The 24,824-nt window shown below is 45.7% G+C and overlaps 1 protein-coding gene across 1 annotated transcript; it reads left to right on the top strand.

The window, feature by feature from the left end:
- Window positions 1-4,164: 4,164 nt before the first annotated feature.
- Ccdc113 (coiled-coil domain containing 113) lies at window positions 4,165-24,487 on the top strand. Its single transcript, XM_048355087.1, has 9 exons — window positions 4,165-4,265; window positions 6,663-6,789; window positions 10,250-10,405; window positions 12,027-12,182; window positions 12,632-12,712; window positions 14,065-14,220; window positions 21,068-21,175; window positions 22,634-22,789; window positions 24,401-24,487. The coding sequence occupies exons 1-9, from the start codon at window positions 4,165-4,167 to the stop codon at window positions 24,485-24,487; spliced, it is 1,128 nt and encodes a 375-aa protein (XP_048211044.1).
- The last annotated feature ends 337 nt before the right edge of the window (window positions 24,488-24,824 follow it).

The raw sequence follows: 24,824 nt of genomic DNA, 5'->3' as shown, positions 1-24,824 counted from the left end.
TGATCCTTCAATGTGATCTTATTTGGAGTAAGAGTCCTTCCAGATGTAACTACTTCAGAAATCTAGAGATTAAAAAAATAATTCTGGATTTAGAGATGACTCTAAATCTAATCATGCATAGGTGTTGGTGTTTTTTTCCACAAAAGGCACAATTAAAAAGAAATGTCTGATGACTAACAAGAGTTGCGGACACACAGAGAAATGGGGAAGGAGGCAGACAGTAGCATGATGCAGCCACAAGCCAAGGAATGCTGAGCGTGGTCAGGAGCTGGCACAAACAAGGGTGAGTCAAGGATGAATTCTGCTCTGATCTCTCAGAGGGACCATGGCCTTGCTGATACTGGGCTTCTAACCTGCAGAGCTGTCTAGTGCTTTTTAGGATTGTTATGACAACCAGTAGGAAAGTAACTAGAGTAGCCACTCTGATGCTACCCAACAATAGTATCCTCAGGAGAAACAAAAGGTCTCAGACATGTCCCCCAATCCCATAGGATCCACTGAGGACCACTGCTCCGACAGAGACTATAGGTTGAAAAGACAGAGCAGAATGATAGGGGAACCTGGATTTAAATTTTAGCTGCACCCAGAAGAACTATGTGGCCTTGGGCAAGTTGCTTAACTTCTCTGGGCCTCAGTCTCCTTATGAACAAAACAAGGGCTCATGGAGTCACCTGTATCTCACAGAATCATCAATGTTGGTGAAACAAGTGTATGTGAAAGACGTGCTTCCAATAGCATCAGTCATTCCACAAGCACTCAATAAATAGTAACTGAAACAAGAGTTAGCATATTCCTTGAATTAGGCAATAATAATATTACTTAATAGGAAGTAAATACATGAAGAACTAATGATGGCAATTATCCCTCTTATTATTGAACGCTTACAAGAGGGGTCAGCTTGTCATATAAAATAATCTCCTGACTCCAAACTGGGGCAATGGTGCCTCCTATTTTGTTTTTTTTGTTTGTTTGGTTGTTTTTTGTTTTTGTCAGTCGTGGGGCTTGAACTCGGCCTGGGCACTGTCCCTGAGCTCTTCAGCTCAAGACTAGTGCTCTACCACCTGAGCCACAGTGCCTACTTCACAGTGACTGCATATTCAACAGCTCACTCTTCCAGGGACCTCTAGTGTAATCCTCTCTGTCCAATACTCCTCAGGGAGGTGTTCAGGTATATTTTATTACTTAAAGTCCTGTAGGAAGTAGAATTGTACCCAGTGTGACCAAGGAGATCTCAGGAAAGGACTATTTATTTAGGTGGTACTGGGGATTGAATCCAGAGCCTGGAGCTTGCTAGGCAAGGTACTCCACCATTTGAGCCAGGCCTATAGCCCTTTTTGTGCTGGTTATTTTCAAGGTAAGGCCTTATTTTATTCCCAGGCCAGTCTGGGCAGCAGTCCTCCTATTTGTCCCTCACTTCCATCTCCAAAGTAGTTAGGATTACAGGCATGAGCCTCTATGCACAGCTTGCAAGGGATTCTGTACTCACATGGGTAGAACAAAGGGAACCCACAAGGATGGGGAGATAGGTAGGCATCAGCAGCATTTAAGGCTTGAAGGGTCACAGAAATATGATTAAAAACCAAGGTCCAAAGGGGCTGCCAGAATGGTGGTGCCAAGGGAGAGAGGGAAGAGGGAAGACATTGCCTGTGTGCTCATTCTTCCCATTTCCCTACTGCATGGGGATGTCATTGGCTGACCACGCCCCACCCCCCCACCCCCAAGCTGGCAAGGATGCTTAGGAATCACAGGAATCAGCTTTCCAGTGTGTTTGTCAGCTTTCTGTCACTATAGCAAATGCCTGGAGAAAATCAACTTACAAAGAAAAGAGGTTTGATTTGGTCCACAATTTTGGAGCTTTGAGTCCAGGATCAAATGTCCCCATTGGTTTGGGCTTATGGCAGAAGGGTGTAGCATAGCAAAGATGCTCTCCCCAAGACCAGGAAGTGAGAGAGAGGAAGAACAACTGGGGTCCCTGAGGGGGAGCCTGAAGTCCTTTCAGTAGGCTTCTTACAAGGTCTCATTACCTCACAACAGTGCTATGTTGGGGACCAAGCCTTGACCACTTGGGCCTTTGGAGAATATTTGGATCTAAACAAAGCACAAGGCCCAGGACAGCAGGGTGAGGTTTTGGAGAAGGGGCTGGGGAGGGGCCATCACTTGCACAAAGATAACTAGGCTGGTGACTTGGAGGGGCAAAGAAGAATCACAGCACATGTAACTGTATTTAGAAAAAATTATTTGATAATGGCAACAAACCACTATGTTGCTGGTTTAAATATTTACTTGTTGTCATTACTTTAGACTGTATTACTTCTACTTATGTAAGAAGGTGACTGTAAATCAGTACGCCATGTTCCTCTAGCAACAGCCTCCTACATTTTGCCTTTACATCATGTCTTGGCTTGCGTTATAGTCTCCTGATTCAATCTTGTTTGCATCATCATGGCCCCAGGAGAAATAAGTTATACCGTGTGTGTGTGTGTGTGTGTGTGTGTGTGTGTGTGTGTGTGTGTGTATGTCAGTGCTGGGCTTGAATTCAGGGCCTACATTCTGTCTTTGAGCTTTTGTGCTCAAGGACTCTACCACTTAGGCACAGCTCCACTTTCAGCTTTTTGGAAGTTAATCAGAGGTAAGAGTTTCGCGGACTTTTTCCTGGTAGGGCTGACTTTGAATCTTGATCCTCAGATCTCAGCCACCTGGGCTAGGATTACAGGTGTGAGCCACTGGCACCAAGCATGGCTGTCTTGCTTAATGAAGTGCCTGTTTAAATCGGTTGCATCATCTTCAGGTTTTGTGGCATGTTCTTCTAGATCCAACTGCTTGAGAGGCAGAAGGAATAAAACTTTAAGATCAGTTTATCAAGATACTGTCTCTAGGGGAAAAAAAAGGAAATTTACACCTTTTGTCCATTTGAAAAAGTATTTCTGTTCTTGTGTTTGATTTCTGATAGTTGTGGGGTTTTTTTTTGTATCCTAGACACAAATCATTTTTTCAGGTATGTGATTTGATATTTGCCCTTTTCAAACAAAATTGTTGTATCCCAAAGTTCACATTGTTTCACTGCTTTACAGTTGTGGTCAAAGCCTGGCACTGCTAGCTCACACCTGTAACCCTAGCTATTCAGGAGGCTGAGATTTGGGGATTGCAGTTCAAAGACAGCCCATTAGGAAGATCTGTGATACTCTTATCCTCAATGAACCACCCAAAAAAGCCGGTCGTAGAGTTGTGGCTCAAGTGGTAGAGCACTATTTCTGAGCAAAAGAAGTTCAAGGATTGTACCCAGACTCTGAGTTCAAACTCCAGGTGTGGCACAAAAATAAAAAAATTTGGTGCTGGGGATATGGCCTAGTGGCAAGAGTGCTTGCCTTGTATACATGAAGCCCTGGGTTCAATTCCCCAGCACCACATATACAGAAAATGGCTAGAAGTGGCGCTGTGGTAGAGTGCTAGCCTTGAGCAAAAAGAAGCCAGGGACAGTGCTCAGGCCCGGAGTCCAAGCCCCAGGACTGGCCAAAGGGAAAAAAAAAATACCGTACGGATAAATAAATCTTTGTTTAAAAAAAATAATTTAAGGTGGTCAAAAAACTACAAAACTAAAATTTGCCACCTTAACCACTCCTAAGTGCACAGCACCATTCGGTTTGTCCCTATCATCACCCCAGGCCACAACCGCTTGTACAGGGGCAATCTCCCTCATTTAACTGGAAGCCCTTTGAGAGCCAAACTGGTCACTCTTAAGTGCATTGCACCAGGACATAATGGATATCCAGTCCTTACTTAGGCACATCCCTCCCTGGTGATAAGAATGGACGGCCTAACAGACAGTATCGCAAGGATTTTCATAGATGAAACTCAGCGCCGTGCCAGATGGAAGGGGGGCTGAATAAACCCACGCTGAAAGGTCCCCCCCCAACTTTCAGGGTGAAAATGCACCATCTAGGCCTCTGGGCGAGGCCAGCAGCCTGGCTCCACCCCCCTCGCCGATAGGCAGGGGGCGATGGGAGTGGCCTCAGGACGCCCCGCCCATGCTCACCGCGGCCGGTTGTCCTGGCTACGCGCAGCTGGCTACTCGCGGCTGGGTCGTGGTGTGAGTGACGCATGGCCGCGAGCAACAAGGGCTCGTGGGACCGACCAGACTCGGGCTGGGGCCGCTCAGCCAGCGGGATGACTGACGATGAGAGCGATAGCGGCCTCACCGATTCCCAGGGGAGCGAGGAGAGTGACCTGCCTGTTATCCAGCTGTGCGGGCTGGTGGATGAGCTCAGGTATCCGCCGGCGGCTTCCGTGGGCCACCGCCCCTCCGTGTGACCCCCTCCGCCCCCGCGGCCTAAAACCTCCCGCATGGAGACCGGCCATGGACAGTGGGGAAACTGAGGCCCCTCCTCAACCCCTCCCCCCCAAGTAGAAAAGGAACTTCTCTTTGCGTGGTGGACCCAGGGCCTCCAATGACCTAACACGCTGTTGATAAAACCAGGATGGGGTGGAGGGGTAAAGGAAACCAGGTCGGGGTGAAGGAGTGTAAACCCCCAAGGTAAAGTTCTAGCCTCACCAGCAACCCCAAGGGTTACAGGTGAAGGTTCGTGAAGCTACAACATGAGCCTGGTGTCTGCCTGGTCCCAGGCTCTGTGCCTCCAGGGGCACAATCCTCAGATGACCTCTAAACCTCTTCCCAATGCTAACATTAATAGGGCATCCAGGTAGAAAGGAAGCAATTGGGATGGTTTGCCCATTAGGCAACATTGCAGAACCCAGACGTAAGAATGGGGATAGAGCCAAGCCCTGGTGGCTCAGGCCTGTAATCTAGCTACTCAGGAGGCTGAGATCTGAAGATTGCAGTTTGAAGCCTACCCAAGCAGGAAAGTTTGCAAGACTTTTTTAAAAAATTTGTTTTTTGTCAATTGAGGGACTTGAACTCAGGGTCTGGGATTTGTCCCTGAGCTTTTCTGCTCAAGGCCCACACTCTACCATTTTGAGCCATAGCTCCACTTCCAGCTTTTCAGTGTTAATTGTAGATTAGAGTCCCATGGATTTACTTGCCTGGGCTGGTTTCAAACCACGATCCTCAGATCTCAGCCTCCTGAATAGCTAGGATTACAGGCATGAGCCCTCAGTGCCAAAGACTCCAACCTCCACTAAATTACACACACACACACACCCCACCACCACCACCACCACCACCAACAACAACAACAACAACAACAACTGGAGGTAGAGATGTGGCTCAAGTGGTAGATTGCTAGCCTTGAGCAAAAGAAGCTCAGGGATAGCACCCAGTCCCTGAGTTCAAGCCCCAGAACTGGCACAAAAAGAAAGAGAAAAAGAATGGCTCTAAACAGTGAGGAAGGACTATTGTTAGCTCTCTGACTTGTATCTACCCTAGCAAGTAAATGGGATACCAGGATACCATAATGTAGATTCATTCTATAAATCAATGGTCTCACGGAGTATGCTGACTCCTGGAACTAAGGAGACCTTGCCTTATATACCTATAAATAAGCCACAGCTGGCCTGTTGCTGCCAGTTTTTGAGTGCTTATTATTTGCCATGCATTTTGCATATATGACCTTAAGCGATGACAGCAATCCTGGGAGGTTATTTCCCTAAGTTCACATACCCAGTGAATGTTTGTGCTGGAATGTTTGTGTTGTGCTGGACTCAGGAGCAACCCCATGGCTACACCATGAATATAGTATATGCTGGAAAATCAAGATACTTTGATATTTTGTGTTTACCACTGAGCCTTCTCCACTAATCTTAAAAATTAGCCAAATAGGAATTAGCTCAATAATATATGAAAACATCCATGCTAGCTGGGCAACAGTGACTCATGACTGCAATCCTGGACCATAGTTTGAAGCCCGGCCCAGGCACTAAAGTCTGTAAAACTTCATCTCCAAAATAACCAGCAAAAAGCGGGGCTAAGGGCGTGGCTCAAGTGGAAGAGTACCAGCCAAGTGAGCAAGCTGAGTGAGTGCAAGTCTTGGAGTTCAAACTCCAGTATCTGCCCAAACAACAATAACAAATCAGCAGTATTCTAACATATGCATATGTATGTGTATTATGCACCCACATATATACAAAATATGCCAAATTGCATAGATGTGAGAGATTAAGAAGTTCAAAAAGATCATAATCTTGCTTATCCAAGACAAGCCTTGATCTCTCATCTCTAGTTGTTTAAATACCATTGTTCAAAGTTTTCTATTGTTCATGAAAAATTTCAGCATATTCTTTTATCTATCGATACTGGATGTAAGACTTCTGAGAAACATAAACCAAAGGAAACATCTGAAGATGGTGACATTATTACTTCAAGAAGGAATTTCACAAATGAGTTCCATGACACTTGAAGATACAACCAATAACCAATCATTTTCAATAGTCTACCAGTGCACTGAATTTTGTGGCTCATTACACATAATAATAAAGACACCAAATACTTAACTAGCCCTTACTCAGTGATCTAGAACTATCTGGCCTAAAGTTTTCACATTCCTTCTGGCAGCCTTAAAATACAACCCCATTTTATGGGTGAAGAAAGTAAGACACAAAGAGGTCAGACACTGACTTCAGCAAGTCAGTGTGGCTAGTAAGTACTAAGGACTGGTTTTGCAGGGGTGTAAACTCCTATTAGGACTTACTTAGGTTCCTCTGCCTTTCAGCTATGGGAATTCAGCTCTTAGAACGGAGACAGAGATGTTTGAGAAATACTACTCTAAACTGGAGCCTGGTGACCACCGGCCACCCCGGTTGTCAGACATCAAAGTCTCTGCTGCGGATCTTGCACAGGTACACAATGGAGAGCTGAAAACCATTATAATCTGTTTATTCCCTTAAATGTAAATAGTATTTATGTATTTTGATACATAAATTTTGGTACATTTTTGTGTTTTGATGTTCCCCTCTTTGGCCAAAGGGACTTACCATGGTTCCTGTCCTTCCTTTTCTTTTTCTTTTTGTTTTTTTTTTAGGACTGACACTGGGACTCAGTACATGCTATTTTCACCTATTGGCTAGTGCTCTACCAACTGAGCCACACCTCTAACACCTCTGTCCTTCCTTAAAAAAAAAAAAATTAGTGGTATTGGCCATTGCACCCAGGACCCTCTTACTTACTAGGCAACTGAACTATCACTTGAGCCATACTCCTGTCTTTTTGCTTTTAGTTTGTTTTTCAGATAGAGTCTTGCATTTTTGCCAGACAGCCTTGGACCAAAAGCCTTGTACCTCTACTTGGTTAGCTAAGATTATAGGCATATACCACCACACTTGGTCCTTGTCCTCCCCCCTCCCTCTTGTACTAGGGCTTGAGCTCAAGCTCTCATGCTCTTGTTTGTTTGTTTGTTTTTTTCTTTTGTTGTTGTTGTTGTTTTGCTCGTGGATAGTGCTTGGGAGCCAGGTCTCCAGGTTCATCTTTTTGGTGGTTAATTACAAACAAGAGTCTTGAAGATTTGCCTGCCTAGGATTAGCTTCTCAGATTGCAGCCTCCTGGGCAGCAAGGATTAAAGGTGTGAGCCACTGGTGCTTGATTCCCTGTTCTACTTTTTTTTTTTTTTTTTTTGGTCTTTTCTTTCTTGGCACTGGGGATCGAACCCAGGATGTTGCACTTGCTAGGCAAGCACTTTGCCACTGAGCTACATCCCCCTGTTCTACTTTTGATTCTTCCTTTCCTTCAGAATTTCTCTTTCAAGTGAGAGAGTTGGGTTTACTTAGCAGTGGATTGACTCTTCCAGAATGTCTTAGTTTATATGAAAGAATTCCCTTAGGTTTGGGCGATTATTTACAAGCCTGTCCAGCCACATTAAGGAGTGGAGTGGTTGTCATGTCTCAGAGGGCCCGTGTGTGTATAGACTTTTCATTTGAGAGGCAAACTTTGAGGCCCACACATTTCCTGGGCCACCCACTTGTGACCTTTGCCTCAAATACTTAGGAAAATGGAAGATTTTTGTTTATCTGTGTTGCTAAAACTTTCTAACCCAGTTTTTCTTCTGTGTTATCTGCAGGAAGTTCTGAGATTGAGGCTTCCTATGACTTTGACTGTCGATCTACAGTGGGATTATATTCTGTCAAGAAAAATTTCCCTTTTTAAATTTCAGTTTATTGTCAAAAATAGGTCTTACTACAAGGATGACTTGGGAAATCTAAGTCACCTTCGGCCTAACCTCAGAATCTGTGTCAGTCTTTTGTGGTTGTGACAAACACCTGAGAAATCAACTTAGAAGGAAGATTCAGTTTGGCTCCTGGTTTCAGAGGTCTTCATGGCTTTGGTCTTGAAGTGAGGCTGACTATCATGGCGGGAATATGTGTTGGAGAAGCCTACTCACTTCATGGCAACAACAGTCAGAAAGAGAGAGAGAAAGATGTGGAGGACAGATCACGCAAGGGCACACTTGAAAGAACCCACTCCCTTCAAAGTGTCCTACTTCCCAAGTTTCTGTCACCTCTCACCTGCCAATGGATTAAGCTGTTAATGAGGTCAGAGATGTCATAATCCAGTCACCTCTCAAAAGCACTACTGCTGAATGCTGCTATACTGGGAATCGGGCCTTTAACCCACAAAACTTTGAGGGACATTTCAGACTCAAAGCATAACAGCATATCTTCACCAGGCATTTATTTTTTTAAATTTATTTATTAATTAAATTTTTTGACAAGGTGTTATGCAAATGGGATACAGTTACATAATAGGGCAGTGTGTACATTTCCTGTGATATCTTACACCCTGTTTTTCTTCCCTTCCCTAGATCAGGTAGACATATATACAATACACAGTGCACCGAAAACATATACAGTAGCCACGTGGCATACGCCAAAGGAAATTCACCTAGGACTTTAAATATAATGTCAACAGTAGAGTTTACTTATCCTTGTCTTATATAATCATACATACATAGCTTTTGAGCTATTGTGATCCACTGAGAGGTCTATTTTTGACCTTTATATGTTGAGTAGTTGTTTGGTTTTAGTTACATAATGTAAGGTCGCTGACCCAAACCTGTGGGAAATACCATTTGACAAGAAGTTTTTGGTTTTGTAGACCTGGTCTCTACTGTCTCCCCTTCCCCCCACCTTAACAGTCATATATCAAGGAGATCATGCCCCTTTGTTTTCTGTGTTCTAGGCTTGTCTCGCTCAACATTATTTGTTCAAGTTCTGACCATTTCCCTGCGAATACCAATATTTCCCCATTTCTAATTGCTATGTAGTATTCCATTGTGTATAGGTGCCATATATATATATATATATATATATATATATATTTTTTTTTTTTTTTTGCCAGTCCTGGGCCTTGGACTCAGGGCCTGAGCACTGTCCCTGGCTTCTCTTTGCTCAAGGCTAGCACTCTGCCACTTGAGTCACAGCACCACTTCTGGCCATTTTCTGTATATGTGGTGCTGGGGAATCGAACCCAGGGCTTCAAGTATACAAGACAAGCGCTCTTGCCACTAGGCCATATCCCCAGACCCTAGGTGCCATATTTTGGATCCGTTCATCTGTGGAGGGGCATCTGGGTTGTTTCCATATTTTGGCTATTGTGAATTATGCCGCGATAAACATGGAAGTGCAGATGTCTTTTTGATATCTTGAGACCTGTTGTTCAGGATAGATGCCTAGGAGTGGTATGGCTGGGTCATAGGGTAGGTCTATGTTGAGCTTTTTGAGGAACCTCCATACTGTTCTCCAAAGTGGTTGTACTAATTTGCACTCCCACCAACAATGGAGAAGGGTTCCTCTTTCCCCACACCCTCTCCAGCATTTGTTGTTGCCTGAGTTCAGAGTATAGGCCATTCTAACTGGAGTGAGGTGGTATCTCAGGGTTGTTTTTATTTGCATTTCCTTTACTGCCAGGGATGTTGAACATTTCCTCATATGTTTCTTTGCACCAGGCATTTATCCTTCCTATCTTCACTCAGGAAGGTTCTGACAGGTCTTAGGGATCGTTCGATATCCATCTTGGGCTATTTTTGAGTGTATCTGCTGGCTCTGGGGTTTACATTTGGGGCCTGAATGCTGTCCTCTAGCTTTGTTTTGCTCAAGGTTAGCACTCTACCACTTGAGTCATGATGCCAATTCCAGCTTTCTGGTAGTTCATTATACATAAGAGGCTCACAGACTTTCCTGCTCCAGCTGGCTTTGAACTGCAATCCTCAGATTCAGATTCCTAAGTAGCTAGGATGGCAGGTATGAGCCACTGGTGAATGCTACCAATTCCTCTTTGACAGTGACTTTGTTTCTCTTGGGTTTATAGTTTCGAAGTAGACGGAAATCCAAGTCCCGTACAGACCGTTTGACAGGACTGGCTGTGGACCAAAAACTTGAGCTTGTACAAAGAGAGCTAGAAGACACGAAGGATGAATTAAGGCACATGAGGGCCAATGCTGAACGGGACCTGCAGCATCATGAGGTATCCCTTTGTCCTTCCTGGGCCCCCACTTACACCTCCTCAGGCAGTGCCTCTGGCATGTCCAGGTTATTAGAAGAGACACAGGCAGGATAAGACAAGCTGAGACCCTCCCTCCCCTTTTTTTTTTCTTTCTGTTGGTCCTGGGGCTTGAACTCTGGGTCTGAGTACTGTCCCTGAGCTCATCAACTCAAGGCTAGCACTCTACCACTTGAGCCACAGAGCCACTTCCAGTTTTCTGGTGATTAATTGGAGATAGGAGTCTCACAAACTTTCCTTCCTGGGCTGGCTTTGAATCACATCCTCGGATCTCAGCCTCCTGATTAGCTAGGATTACAGGCATGAGCAACCGGCGCTTGGCTCCTTCCCTCCCTTTAAAGAACTTGTCACTTCGTTGAGGAGACAACACATTTAAAACTATCTTAATTTTTTTCCAAAACACTCTAGAGTAGTAAAGTAACAGAACAAAGCCCTCTGTACTTGATACCACAGTGCAACCCTTGCCAATGGAGTGATGTTCTTCTGTTATCACTGCCCCCAACCAAGTTTTTCCTCACTCCCAGTGTCATTAGGAAGTGAATACTAGTCATATTATTTATCTAAGTATTTTAGTATATGGATTGAAGAGATGGAGTCTTTAAAACAAAAACCATATCCACACTAACCCTGAATACCTTCAAGAGTTTACACGTCTTTAATCATAAAAGGAGTTTGATGTTTAAGTGAGTGATTGGTAAAAAACAAAAACAACTCCCTAAGTTGTCCTTTGTGTATTGCGTGCATGGTCCAGGGTCTGATGGATTCCAAGACAGTATCCCCCAGTGAGTACAACCCAGTGGTTTCTCCTCTAGGGAAGGAAGAAACCTTCCTGTTGATTGGATTGTTCTCAGGATGAAGTTGTTGGCTTGCCTTTGAGAACCATGTGCTATACAAACAGATAGCTCTTTCTGTCTTTCTACTGAAAAGAACAAATGTAGAATCACACTTGTTGCTTCCTTCCACAGGACATGTCAAGTTGATCCATGTCTCCCATAAATGAACCATCAGAACCTCTTTCTCCTTCCCTCTCTTCCTATCCTTGTGACTTGTCCCCTTCTTTTCTCTTTGCAAGTGGACACTTCCAGCAAGTTAAAGGAGCCTTGGCTATGCTAACCTGCTAGGTGTCAGACATCTCTCTTTCCCCATATATATAAATATATATAATATTTTTACTTATAACATCTTTTTGAAGTTACAGAAATGTATGTGTCTTACCTCCTTCCTAACTCAATTCTCTAGACTTAACTGTGATTAAGGTTTTGCCTTATGTCCTTCCAGATAATTTAACATAACACAATTTTTAATGGGCAAATAATATTTCAAATACCTTTTTACAGAGATAGGAGACACTTTGCTTTTGTTTGTTTGCCCCACCCTTTTGTGGGTACCATCAATCCTCTGAGGTGTGCCTCCTAGTTTTTAGACAACAAAATAATATTCAGGTAATCAGGTTTGTATTTATCTTTCTAAGACTAAGAGGTTTTATACATTGGACCATAAGGGCAGCCTGGGGATTTAGGTATCCTTAGGGAATGTGCCCTTGGGAATTATGGGAAACTTTTCCCTTTCATTCTGACTCTCCCAGGCTATCATCGAGGAAGCTGAAATTCGCTGGATCGAAGTTCAGAGAGCAGTGCATGACTTTGAAAAGGATATTCTAAAAACCATATCCAAGAAGAAAGGAAGTATTTTGGCCACCCAAAAAGTGATGAAGTACATAGAGGAAATGAACCGCCGGAGGGTGAGTTGGCTGCTGGATAGATCTTAGAAAGGGAGAAGCTGGGAGTAGGGGGGAGAGGTATAGGAGGCCTTCATTTCCAGAGATCTTTCCAGCAGGTCAAGCTCTGGAGCCTGGGGCCGGCTGTACTAAATCTGACATGTGAGCTAAGAATAAGAACTACAGAATAACAACTACAAGAATAAGAACTATAGAACCATAAGACCACTTTGTCCAGGAGCCCCACACTGGAATACATTTGAATGGAAAAGCAATGTAAAAATTGCAACGGGGCAGGCCCAGTTTCCTCTGCGTGCTACCCATGTGTGAAAGGGGACCTGGAATAAAAGGGCTTCAAATAGATAATAGAACATGAGGGTTCAAGGTCTGGTTTGCAGCCCCATATCTACTTTTCAAACCCACATGGAAAAAAAAAGAAGAGAAATTGATTATAATATGCTTTTATTCCTTAGGATAATATGAAGGATAAATTATGTTTGAAAAACGTTTCTCTCAAAGTTCAGAGGAAAAAAATGCTTTTACAATTGCGACAGGTATGTGCTTTTTTTTCCCCCTTTCTTCTATCTTTCCTTTCAAAGGCAGGTTGGATCATAGCCTTCATGCCCACCAAAGCTGCTCCTGCCCGTAACTCTTGGGATCTGTGACTTTTTCCCAACGAAAGGATTTTTCAAATGTGATTAAGAACGTTGAGATGGGGAGGTGATCTTGGACTCAATGTCATCTCTTTCCTTATGTGAGCCGGTTGGGAGGGTAAAAGAAGATACAAGGGAAGCAGAGATCAAAGTGATGAGAAACAGGAAAGGGTCATGAGCCAAGGCATACAGGAAACTTCTAGAAGCTGGAAATGTCAAGAGCAGGCTTTGGCAGTATCCTGGGTGTAGCTCCAAAACCCATTTTAGAGTTCTGGCCACAACTATAAGATAATAAATGTGCATTATTTTAGGCCACAACATTTGTCATAATTTTGACCTTATAGCAGCTAATAGGAAAGTCACTCAGCTACTGTGCAGAGAAATCAGGGAGACAGGGATTGTCCACGGAGAAGAACAGGTGGAGAGTGTGGGAACTGGAAGACTAGTGACATTGGGGCTGAAAGAAATTACTGTTTGGGGAGAAGTTTTCACAACTGCCTCCAAGTTGGACAAATGTAGCCACAAATTTAAGATGGCAGAGGCCTAGCTGGGCAGGCAGTGTGAGGGCAAATCAAGTAAGGAGCCTGATACTATAACACACCCAGCCCTGTAGAAACAACTTAGGTACAAAGGAGGGGAATATATGGGTTATTTTTTCTGGGACTTTTCAGGTTTACAAATGACATTTTTGTGTGAGCCAGTCCTGTGGCTTGAACTCCGGGCCTAGGCACTGTCCCTGAGCTTCTTCTGTTTAAAGTCAGTGCTCTACCACTTGAGCTACCGCTTCACTTCCGGCTTAAAAAAAATTGGTAGTTTATAGGAGATAAGAGTCTCACAGACTTTCCTGCCTGGGCTAGTTTCAAATCAAAATCCTCAGATTTCAACCTCCTGAGTAGCTAGGATTACATTTATGGGCCACTAGTGCCCAGCTACAAATGACCTTTTAATGCCTGGATCCCTGGTCTTCCTTATGGCCTTATTTGGGCTCCACTCCCTGAGGGAGGACTCTCCTTGCCCACCCTAAGACTCCCATGTGTCCCTGTCCCATTCCTCAGCACCACACTTTATCTGGGCCAGGGAATACTGTATTAACTCAAATATCCATCCCCGGTGCTGAGCACAGTTGCCCAGAACATTTGTTGAATGACTAAATGATGAGAGATCTCCAAACTTTCATCCTGGAGTTACTGGGTGGGAGGCTATGTTCAGAAATCACACCTGAACAACCATCTTTCCTTCTTTCTGAGCTGTAGAAGGAAGAGGTTGGCGAGGCCCTCCATGATGTTGATTTTCAGCAGTTGAAGATTGAAAATGCTCAGTTTTTAGAGATGATTGAAGCAAGGAATCAAGAGCTGATCCAGCTGAAGATGGCCTCTGGAAGCACCCTGCAGGTCCTTAATGCATACAAAGTAAGACTCAGCCCGACCCAGAGCCCAGGCACCCCAGCGCACAGCACCTTGGACTGGCGCCCACACCCACCGGGCCAGCCCTAGGGAAGTTCTCCTGCAGGTTCACCCAGCACTCTCCTGACTCCTCTCACCAAAGCCACGCCCCCTAAAATTCCCTCCCACAACTCTGGCAGCCTGACACCCACATATGTGTGTGTGTGTATACATACACACACAGAATATATTTACACACACATATATGTGTGTGAGTGTGTATATGTGTGTAGACAAACAAAAGCAGTAACAAAACAGTGCCTGGTCCCACACAGACTGATTGGATTAGAGGGGGAGCCCATGCCTGTCACTTCGTTTTGAATTTTCCAGATGATTTTTTTGGTTTTATTTTTGGTTTGTGTGTGCCAGTCCTGGGAACTGGACACGGTCCCTGAGCTTTTTTGCTCAAGGCTAGCACTTTACCACTGGAGCAGCAACTCCACTTTCAGCTTTTTTGGTGGTTCATTAAATGTTAAGAGTATCACAGACTTTCTTTCCGGGGATGGCTTTGAACCTCAGTCCTCAGATCTCAGCCTCCTGAGGAGCTAGGGTTATAGGTGTGATCCACCAGTGCCCATCTCTCTGAGTGATTTTTATGCATGATGTTTTTAAAAAGCTGATCACATTTAAGTCTGCGTTTAACTTAGGCATGTATTAAGCACTACCCTGCTTACCACCCAACAAAGGAAAACAGTCTCAGCTATAAATCAGAGAATGACTAAATTATTTATCACCCAAATGCAATGCCTTAGGGAAAGGAAAAGGCACTCTTAATAATTAAGTAGAGCCTATCGGCTGAATAGGGCCTGTCCCCAGCACACCAGGCCATCTGGCTTCCTTGTGAGTGACTAGGAGTGACTATCGTCTGACTGTCATCATAGTGGTTAGCAGGCTGGACAAGTGTGTCCTACCCACTGGCCTGTGAGCTAAGAATGGCTCTTACAGAAGACGTTTGCAGCAAATTAGATGATAGAAAACATTAACTCTGAAACCCAGGGAAGGAAAACTGACTTCTCCTCCAGAAATTCACTCTTCTCACGAGCAGACCTCAATTCTAAAATATTATAGTCAGTTCTTGCACTTTTAATTTCATCAGTATACCATTGGAATTTGGGGATTTTTTTCTCTTGCTAATATAAATAATTACATAATGTATGCAATATTTGCCTCTGTGCCTGCCAAAACCTAAACTATTTACTATCTGATTCTTTGTAGAAAAAGACTGCTCCTTCCTGGCCTAGTGCCCAAATAACAATGGTGGCTACAGACCTAGATAACTCACTATGCAATGTCCTTTGACCCACATAGTGTTGTTTAACAATGTAAATTTGAAGGGTTGGCTCAGTTGGTAGAGGGCTAACTAGTGAGTAAAAGCAGCAGGTATCAAGGTAGAGTCCCAGTCTTGGACCTAAAAGAGAGAGAGAGAGAAGAAAACTATAAATTTGAAGCTGGGTGCTGGTAGCTCATGCCTGTAATCCTAGTTACTCAAGAGGCTGAAATCTGAGGAATGAGGTTCAGCTTGGGCAGGAAAGTCAATAGAATACTAATCTCTGATTAACCAACAGAAAATCTGGGATTGGAGCGGACACTCAAATAGTAGAGCACTAAGCCTAGCAATAAAGCTAAGAGACAGCACAAAGGCTTTGAGTTCAAGTGCCAGGAGTAGCATGTGCGCTCTCTCTCTCTCTCTCTCTCTCTCTCTCTCTCTCTCTCTCTCTCTCTCTCTCTCTCTCTCTCTCTTTCTCTCTCTCTCTCTCTTTCTCTCTCTCTCTCTCTTAATTTGAGGTTGTCAGCAAGCATCCAGAATCCATGCTTGTAATCCTAGCTTCAAAGAAGGCAGAAATATGATGTTTGAGGTCTGAAGCCAGCCCAGTCTGGTTAACTGCAACAGTGATTATGTGGTTCTGAGTTCAAGCCCTGATATGGACAAAAAAAAAAAAGTTATTTGAATATGTTTAGACCAGGCTTATGTTTTTCTTACCAGGCTTACATTTTTCTTTAACAAAAAGAATCCCAAGGCTCAAAGATACAGACTACTTGCCAGATTCAGACTCAGCTTAGAGACAGAGCTGGGACTCCCAGCCCACTGTGTCCCATTCATCTGCCTCCCCTCCTCCATGGAAGATGCAGGAAATACTCTGCGAGCATATAGAAATGGATGTGTCATAAGCATCCAGCTGTCCAGCAGGTCATCCTCAGAGCTTATTGCACCAGCACTTGGTATCTGATCAGTGGCATCCTCACCAAGTCAGTGCCTACGACTGCAGCAGAGCCGGGAGCTCATGCTCAGGTCACGTGGGACCTCCACCTTACCCTGAAACTGATAGGGACCTGTTTGGTCTTGCTGCTGATTTATGTAGGGAAGCTGCCAGGTGCAGAGCTGAGCTCAGCAGGGCACCCCTAAACTCAGTGTAGATTACTGGCAGTACTAGAGCAGCAGCGGTAGCACAGGCCACAGGTGGCTGAAGGAGCCATTCTGGTCCAGAGCCTGTTGCAAATGATAGCGGACAAAACATGGAGGGGGAGGGGCGTTTGAGGGGACACCCACAAGTGGACCCAAGTACTAGGCGAGGGTAGGAACCAGGCCCACTTCCTCCATGTCCCCATTCTCAGCTCTGCCCAAGGAAACAGAGGCAGAGCGGCTGTGGCTTGGGGAGCAGGACCCACTCAGGGGGAGGGATTGGATGGTGGGTCTGCTGAGGGAGAGCTGAGGTCTTGTGTCAGGGATTTTGTCTAGGCTGTGCTGTATCAGCACCAAGGATAGGCTGGCCAGAGCAGGTGTGTTCAGCTAAGAATAAACTGCTGAGAATTCAGGTGTATATCTGGTGGTATGACACCTTGTTAACAACATGCAGAATAATCTCTCTACTGGCAAAATTACCAGGTCAATACAAGGTCAAGAGCTCGAGGGATAGCACTTAGACCTCGCAGATAGACACAGCCTCCTCTGCCTGGGGGGCCGGCACAGCTGCCACGCCGCACTCTTTAATTTTTGGTGGGCAGCCCTCAAGTTTAAACTATGGGCTTCACACTTGCTCAGCTGGTGGTCTACCACCTACCCCATGCTTCCAGCTCTGCTTTTTGCTAGTTATTTTGGAGGTGGAGTCTATTGAGCTTTGCTTTCTGGACTGGCCTTGAACCTTGATCCTCCAGGGCTTAACCTGAGTAGCTAGGATTACAGGTGTGAGCCAGCAGACTCTGGCTCATGAGTCACTTTCAACTAATGACTGGGTATCTGGAGGAAGGTAGAATTGAAAGATGTCCCCAGAAGCTTGCCCCTGGGGCATATATCCTAAACAGTGCCAGCCAGAGCTCTGGTGTGACAGCTTTGACCATCAGGCTATATCTGTTGCTTAGGTAATGTTATACGGCATAGTTGACCCTAAAATGGAGAAATAGCCAGGTGGGCCTGGCCTAATCACATGAACCTACTGAAAGCAGAATTTCTTTGCAAGAGAGAGGGAGGTGAAGCAAAAGTGGTATTTTTTGGGTCAAAAGTTCTCAGCTATTGCTTGAAGATAGAGAAAGTCATGTGGACGGGGTCTTAGAGTGGCCTCCAAGAGCTGAGAGACACCTGCTGACAACCAGAAAGGAAATAGCACCTTGGTACAAGGAAATGAGTTCTACCAACAGCCAGTGAGCTTGGAGAGGGACCCTATGTCCCAGATGATACCCACCAACCTGGTCAATACTGGTTTCAGGCCAGTGGCATCATGAGCAGAGAAACTAGCTTAAGTATGGCCAGTCTTCTGCTTTGTAGAAAAAGAAAGATAAGAAATGGCTATGGAGCTGACCCCAGATGTCTCACGCCTGTAATCCTAGCTCCTCAGGAGCAGTTTGAAGCCAGCCCAAGCAAGAAAGTCCATGAGGCTCTTACTTCCAGTTAACCATCAAAAAGCTGGAAGTAGAGCTGGGGCTCAAATGGCAGCCTTGAGCAAAAAAGCAGCTCAGGGACAATGCCCAGGCCCTGAGTTCAAGCTCCAGGAATGAGGGGGAGAAAAAAGAAAAACCAGCAAAAAAAATAAATAAAATGGCTGTGGACTTAAGCTGCAGTGTCTGTGGTGGTTTGCTAGACAGGGTCACAAGTTATGACTCCTTTTCAGAAGTGGCCTTTTCAGATTCCTGACCCCTCTGCCCAACATCACGTATTGGCTCCACCATGTCTTCATGGAAACCTTGCCCCAGCAACGACAGGGTTGCCTTGCTATGTCCTGGCTATTCCATCCCACTTGCCTGAGTCCTCTCCCCTCCCCACACCTGATGGCTAGTTTGCTAGAGTTCCCGCCCTTCCCTGCCTCCCCCACCACAGCCCCTGCTAACCCCATCAATATAGTGCCATCCACACAAAGACATGGAACAAGAATGAACCTTTAGGCTGGGGATATAGCCTAGTGGCAAGAGTGCCTGCCTCGGATACACGAGGCCCTAGGTTCGATTCCCCAGCACCACATATACAGAAAACGGCCAGAAGCGGCGCTGTGGCTCAAGTGGCAGAGTGCTAGCCTTGAGCGGGAAGAAGCCAGGGACAGTGCTCAGGCCCTGAGTCCAAGGCCCAGGACTGGCCAAAAAAAAAAAAGAATGAACCTTTAGGAAGGGGAGTGGCTGGGCACCAGTGCTCATCCCTGCCTGTAATTCTCGAAGTTCCAGAGGCTGAGATCTGAAGATTGAAGTTCAAAGCCAACCCAGACAAGGAAGTCCATGAGACTCTTATCTCCAATTAACCACCAAAAGTCCAGAAGTGGAGCTGTGGCACAAGTAGTAGAACACTAACTTTGAGCAAGAGAAGTTCAGGGGCAGTGCTCAGGCCTTGAGTTCAAGCCCCAAGACCTGTACCCCCCCCAAAAAGTAACAAGTGGCAAGGAGAATGACTCAGAGCCTGAGGTCTCCCCAGCAGGTAGCTCCAGGCTCTGCTGCTCTAAGTTTTGACACCCTATAACCCCATAACCACACCCTTTCCCTTCCCTTCTCTTCCCTTCTCCCTCCACCTCTACTTTGTGACTCTATAGATCTGCCACCCTCTTCCCCCAGGCTCTTTCCTTGGTTTGGAAGGTCTCTTTGTCTTCCCTCTTCCCATACTTTTCTTTCTTCTTTCTTTTTTTTTTTTGTCTGAGACAGGGACTTCAACTCATATCTGATGTTTTCACTCATTGGATGACACTTCACCAACTGAGTCATGCCTTCAACTCCTGGAACCATATTTGACTCCATTCCCACCCCCCCCAGCATGTCCATGACAGAACAGCTCTCCCCTCCCCCACTGCCTTGGCATAGTCTCTGCTTGGCACAGTAAGGCTGCTGCAAATTTTCTGCAGTGATCTGCCAGCCTCCTCACCTCTTGGCTGAGCCTGGCCTCCTGGAGACAGGCCTAGATTGTTCCAATAGTTGTTGCCTGGTGCAGGGTGTTCAAGGTTTGTTGGACCAATGAACCCTCTGACATCTCTAGCTTCTTGTACTGGCCCACTTCTCAGCCAAGCAGAACACATCCCAGCTCCTTACGGGCTGACAGATCCACGGGCAGGGTTTATTCCGCAGGGTTTATTCCCACGTAAGAAGCTGGAGGCTGGGAAGAATGGACTTTCAGATGACACAGAGAGAATCTTCCAGGCAGCTTCTATGAGATTCCAGCCCCTGCCCTGGGCCCTAGTGGACCCATGGACAGCAGAATCATACTGCCTGGCTCCAGATCCTGGCTCCTACTGTTTGTGTGATCTGTGGCCGGTTGCTTCACCTTCCTGAGGGTCAGTTTTCTCACCTATAAGAGGGCAAGGGGTCACATCCACCGTGTGGTAGTCCTTCCCACCACAATTTCTACGTCTGGAGGAGATCAGGGCACCTGAAAGTGTTCACACACCAGGCACTGTGTCCAGTTCTTTACCAGATGGTGACTGCACCAGTATTCAAGGAGTTCTAGGACTTGCCCAAAGTTGCACTTAGGAAGAGTGGGGCGGGATTTGGGCCCACGTGTGTCTAACCACTTCGCTTCCCCATTTAGTCCCCAGTCCTCAAGATTCTGGAGACCTGTACAAAGGAAGGCCCAGATTTCTGGAGCACCTCGATTCTCCTCCATCCACTCCCCACCACCTTTTTTTTTTTTTTTCCTGTGCTGGTCATGGGGCCTGAGCATTGTTCCTGAGCTTCTTTTTGCTTAAGGCTAGCGCTCTACCACTTGAGCCACAGCTCCACTCTGGTTTATTGGAAATAGAGTCTCATAAACTTTCCTGCCAGGCCTAGCTTAGATCTCAGCCTCTTGAATGGCTAGGATTATGGGCATGGCCATGAACATCTGGCAAATTTCTTTGTTAATGCTAGTACTTGATTAAGGCTTGTACTCAGAACCTTGTGTTCTTGCTCAGCTTGCCTGATCATGGCTGGTGTTCTACCACCCCTTGAGCCACTCCTCCAGTTCAGCATTTTTCTTTTTGGTTAGAAATAGTATCTTAGACTTTTCTGCTCTGGTTGGTTTGGACCTTTGATCCTCAGATCTAAGCCTCTTGTTTTTTTTTTTTAATTAATTAATTTATTTATTTATTTTGCCAGTCCTGGGCCTTGGACTCAGGGCCTGAGCACTGTCCCTGGCTTCTTCCCACTCAAGGCTAGCACTATGCCACCTGAGCCACAGCGCCCCTTCTGGTCGTTTTCCATATATGTGGTGCTGGGGAATCGAACCAAGAGCTTCATGTGTAGGAGGCAAGCACTCTTGCCACTAGGCCATATTCCCAGCCCCAGATCTAAGCCTCTTGAGTATCTAGGATTACAGGTGTGAGCCACTGGTGCGTTTGTCTCTCAAGCTCTTAATGGAAGATTTGTGTTTCAGAGCAAGCTTCACCGGGCAATGGAACTGAACGTCAACCTGGACAAGGACATTGTAATGAGAGCCGAGCTACTTGAAAAAATTGAAAAAGAAACCGTACATGCTGAAGAGGTAGGAGAGAGCAAAACATGTCATTTCTGATGTTTGTCTCCTGCCCGCAGTGCTTGCGTGTATGTCTACCAAGATCCTAGATTCTTGATGGCTTCCCGAGAGAAGGCCAATCACAAAAGGCAAAATAGCTCAGAGCCATCAGATCAGAAGCTGGACTTACAGCCTAGTAATGTTACATTCACTGTGTGGGCGACATTCCGAAGAGTCCAATTCTTTAAGAGATCTGTAGAGAATGGGATTGCTTAAAGGGACCCAGTTACAGTTTGGGAAGAAGGAAAGTTCTAGAGACACATGGTGAGGGGGATCGTACCATGGTGTGAATGTGCTTAATGTTTAAAAATGGTTTAAGAAGCTGGATGTTGAGGACTCGTGCTTGTAATCCTTGCCACTCAGGAGGCTGAAATCTGAATATCACAATTTGAAGCCAGCCCAGTCAGAAAAGTCCATGAGACTCTTATCCAATTAACTAGCAAAAAAACGGGAAGTGGAGCTGTGGCTGAACTGAAAAAGCCAACCAAGAACATGAGTTCAAGCCCTAGGACTGACACAAAGAAAGTAGCAAATTTTATGTGTATGAAGTCAAAGTAAAATCAAATAGACTTTTTTTCTTACGAAGAAATCACAAGGGGGTTGGGGACATGGCCTAGTGGTAGAGTGTTTGCCTTGCATACGCGAAGCCCTGGGGTCAATTCCTCAGCACCACATACATAGAAAAAGCCAGAAGTGGCACTGTGGCTCAAAAGGTATATTGCTAGCCTTGAGCAAAAAGAAGCCAGGACTATGCTCAGGCACTGAGCCCAAGCCCCAGGACTGGCAAAATAAAGAAAAAAGAAAAAGAAAAAGAAAGAAAGAAAGAAAGAAAAAGAAATCACATTCCTTAGTAAGGGAGAAAGGGAAGAAAGCAAGCAGCGAAGGGAAGCTGGGTGTGTTAGCATAGGCCTATTTCCCCAGTCTCTGGAGGCAGAGACAGGAGGATCAGGAGTTTGAGGCCAAGCTGTGTCACATAGTAACTTCAAGGACAGCCTGGGCTATGTAGCAAGACCCTGTCTCAATAAACAGAAGCCAGAACCAAAACCAAAAAAGTTGGGATGAGGTAGGGACAGGAAAGGAAATGGAGGGAAAGAAAAGGCAGGTGTTTCTCACTGGCATGAAAACATTACGATCTGACTGGGCATGGTGGCCTGTCCTGCCAGCTACACAGGCGTTGATGATGGTGAGATCATGCATCACCAGAAATTGAAGACCCTATCTGAGGAATCAAACAAAAAAACCTGCGAAAGGCCTGGGAACATGGTTTGAGTAGTGGAGTGGCTTGCCTAGCAAGCAAGTGGCCTTCAATCCCTAGTAACCACTGTTTCTAGAACTACACTAGGACCGCAGAGAGCTGCCAGTGCCACAGAGTCCTCTGAGCAGGAGCCTCCAGATATCCCTGGGGCTAATCTGCCTTTTCCAATGCAGGACCGGGCCAAGGCTGAGTCTTTGAACAGGAAGTTGAGGAAGCAGCTGTCTGAGTTCCGGGCACCGCCGGTGATGATGTACGTCCGGGAGAAGATCCTCAATGGGGACCTAGAGAAGACCATCAAGATGTGGGAGAGGAAAGTGGAGATTGCAGAGGTGAGCCTGAGGCTCCAGGTGGGATGCCTTCTCCATGGCTTGCCAAATCTTTCCTGTTCTCAACACTTTTGTTTAGGGCTCTGCTTTGTTGGCCCAAGATTATAGAGACATTTGGGGGGGGGGGGTTTGTTGTTGTTGTTTGTGTGCTTGTCATGGGGCTCGAACTCAGGATCTGGGTTCTATCGCTGAGCTTTATTTTCTCAAGACTAGTGCCTTGAGCCCGTGGCTAGTGCCACAGCTCCACTTCCAGCTATCTGGTGGTTAATTGCAGCTAAGACTGTCATGGACTTTCTTGTCTGGGCTGGCTTTGAACCATGATTCTCAGATCTTAGCCTCCTGAGTAGCTAGGCTTACAGGCATGAGCCACTTCCACCAGGCTGGACATATTTTGTCTGTGAGAAGTTTCAACAATTGCTTCAGCTATAAAAGCAAAATGACAAATGGCTTTTAAAGCATTTGGTTTCTGTTTTATTTTTGTATTTTGTTGTTGTTAGTTTTGGTATCAGGGAGAGACTATAGTGATGGTGTATTTTTAGTTGTTGCTATAATGTATTCTAGAAGCTTCTGAATACTGACTGTTACTTTATACATAGAGACGTTGTCTTCTTCTCCTCCTCCTCCTTCTTCCACCACCACTACTTCTTCTTCTTCCTCTTCTTCTTCTTCTTCTTCTTCTTCTTCTTCTTCTTCTTCTTCTTCTTCTTCTTCTTCTTCTTCTTCTTCTTCTTCTTCTTCTCCTTCTCCTTCTCCTTCTCCTTCTCCTTCTCCTTCTCCTTCTCCTTCTCCTTCTCCTTCCTCTTCCCCATTCCTGGGGCTTGAACTCAGGGCCTGAGCACTGTCCCTGGCTTCTTTCTGCTCAAGGCTAACACTCTATCACTTGAGCCTCAGCGCCATTTCCAGCCCTTTCTGTATATGTGGTGCTGAGGAATCGAACCCAGGGCTTCATGCGTGCTAAGCACTCTACCACCAAGCCACATTCCCAGCCCCGAGAAGCATTCTTTAAAATAAGAAAATAATGGATTTTGAATGTCACTTGGTGCTCGATTGCGTGTGTTTCCATGGATTCCATGGTCTTGCCGTGTTTAAGCAATCCCGCAGCCTCTGGGTGTGGTGCATTGTGCATGGGAGTTCCCTGGCCCCTTGTCAACCTCTGGGTAATGTGCCCATGACATGCTGCTGTCAGAAAAAGCAGAGCTCAGGACCATAAAGCCCTCACGAACACTGAGGTCATTATAAAGACCTCATTACTGTGGCTTAAAAACCCAGTTGGGATACTTGGAAAAGTGAGAGCTGGGCGTTTTCACATGTGAGTCCCAGCAATATTTCTCATGTGACTTCCTTCTGTCTTTGTTGTGACTGCTTCCTGGCAGGGAGGAATTTAAGATCCAAACTTGGGTCTGGTCTGATCTGAAACCCAGGGTCCGCAGGAACCGGCAATGTGGTTTATAGTCTCTGGGGTGGGAGCTGACCCCTGGGAGCCTCTGTCCAGCTGTGTTCTCCCCTCCCCGCCAATATCATCTGCACCCTCTGCAGGGAGAGAAGTGGTTGCATTGGAAATAGACATACTCAGTTAACTCAGTTTTTCTCTCCTTCTCCTCCTTTGTTTCACAGATGTCCTTAAAAGGCTATCGCAAGTCTTGGAATAAAATGAAAACCAGCAACGAGCAGTTGCAGGCGATGGGCCCTCCTGAGAAATAAGGGGTGGGTGGGGGGAGATGGGAAAGGAATGGCTTGTAGATCAAGTGATCCATTAAAGGACTGGGTGTTTTTCTAGTCATGGGGTCATCTGACTGTTCCCTTTGCTGACTGGTGGCCCCAACTCCCCAGCCAGACTAACCGTCATCTCCGGGGCTACGTGTAACCATAGAAAGTATTTTCATAACCTGGCCCCAGGAACCATTTCCTATCGAAAGAAGCACAGGGCACTGTAACGCTTTGACACTTGTTAGCCCACACATTTAGTTCACAAGGACAAATGAAGGTGACCTTCCAAAGTGGGAGTGAGACAGGAGGGAGAGCCAGCCCCAGCCCCAGG

This window comes from Perognathus longimembris, chromosome 10 (genome assembly GCF_023159225.1).
Source record: "Perognathus longimembris pacificus isolate PPM17 chromosome 10, ASM2315922v1, whole genome shotgun sequence".
Taxonomy (NCBI): domain Eukaryota; kingdom Metazoa; phylum Chordata; class Mammalia; order Rodentia; family Heteromyidae; genus Perognathus; species Perognathus longimembris.
This window is presented reverse-complemented; position numbering and strand designations above follow the sequence as displayed.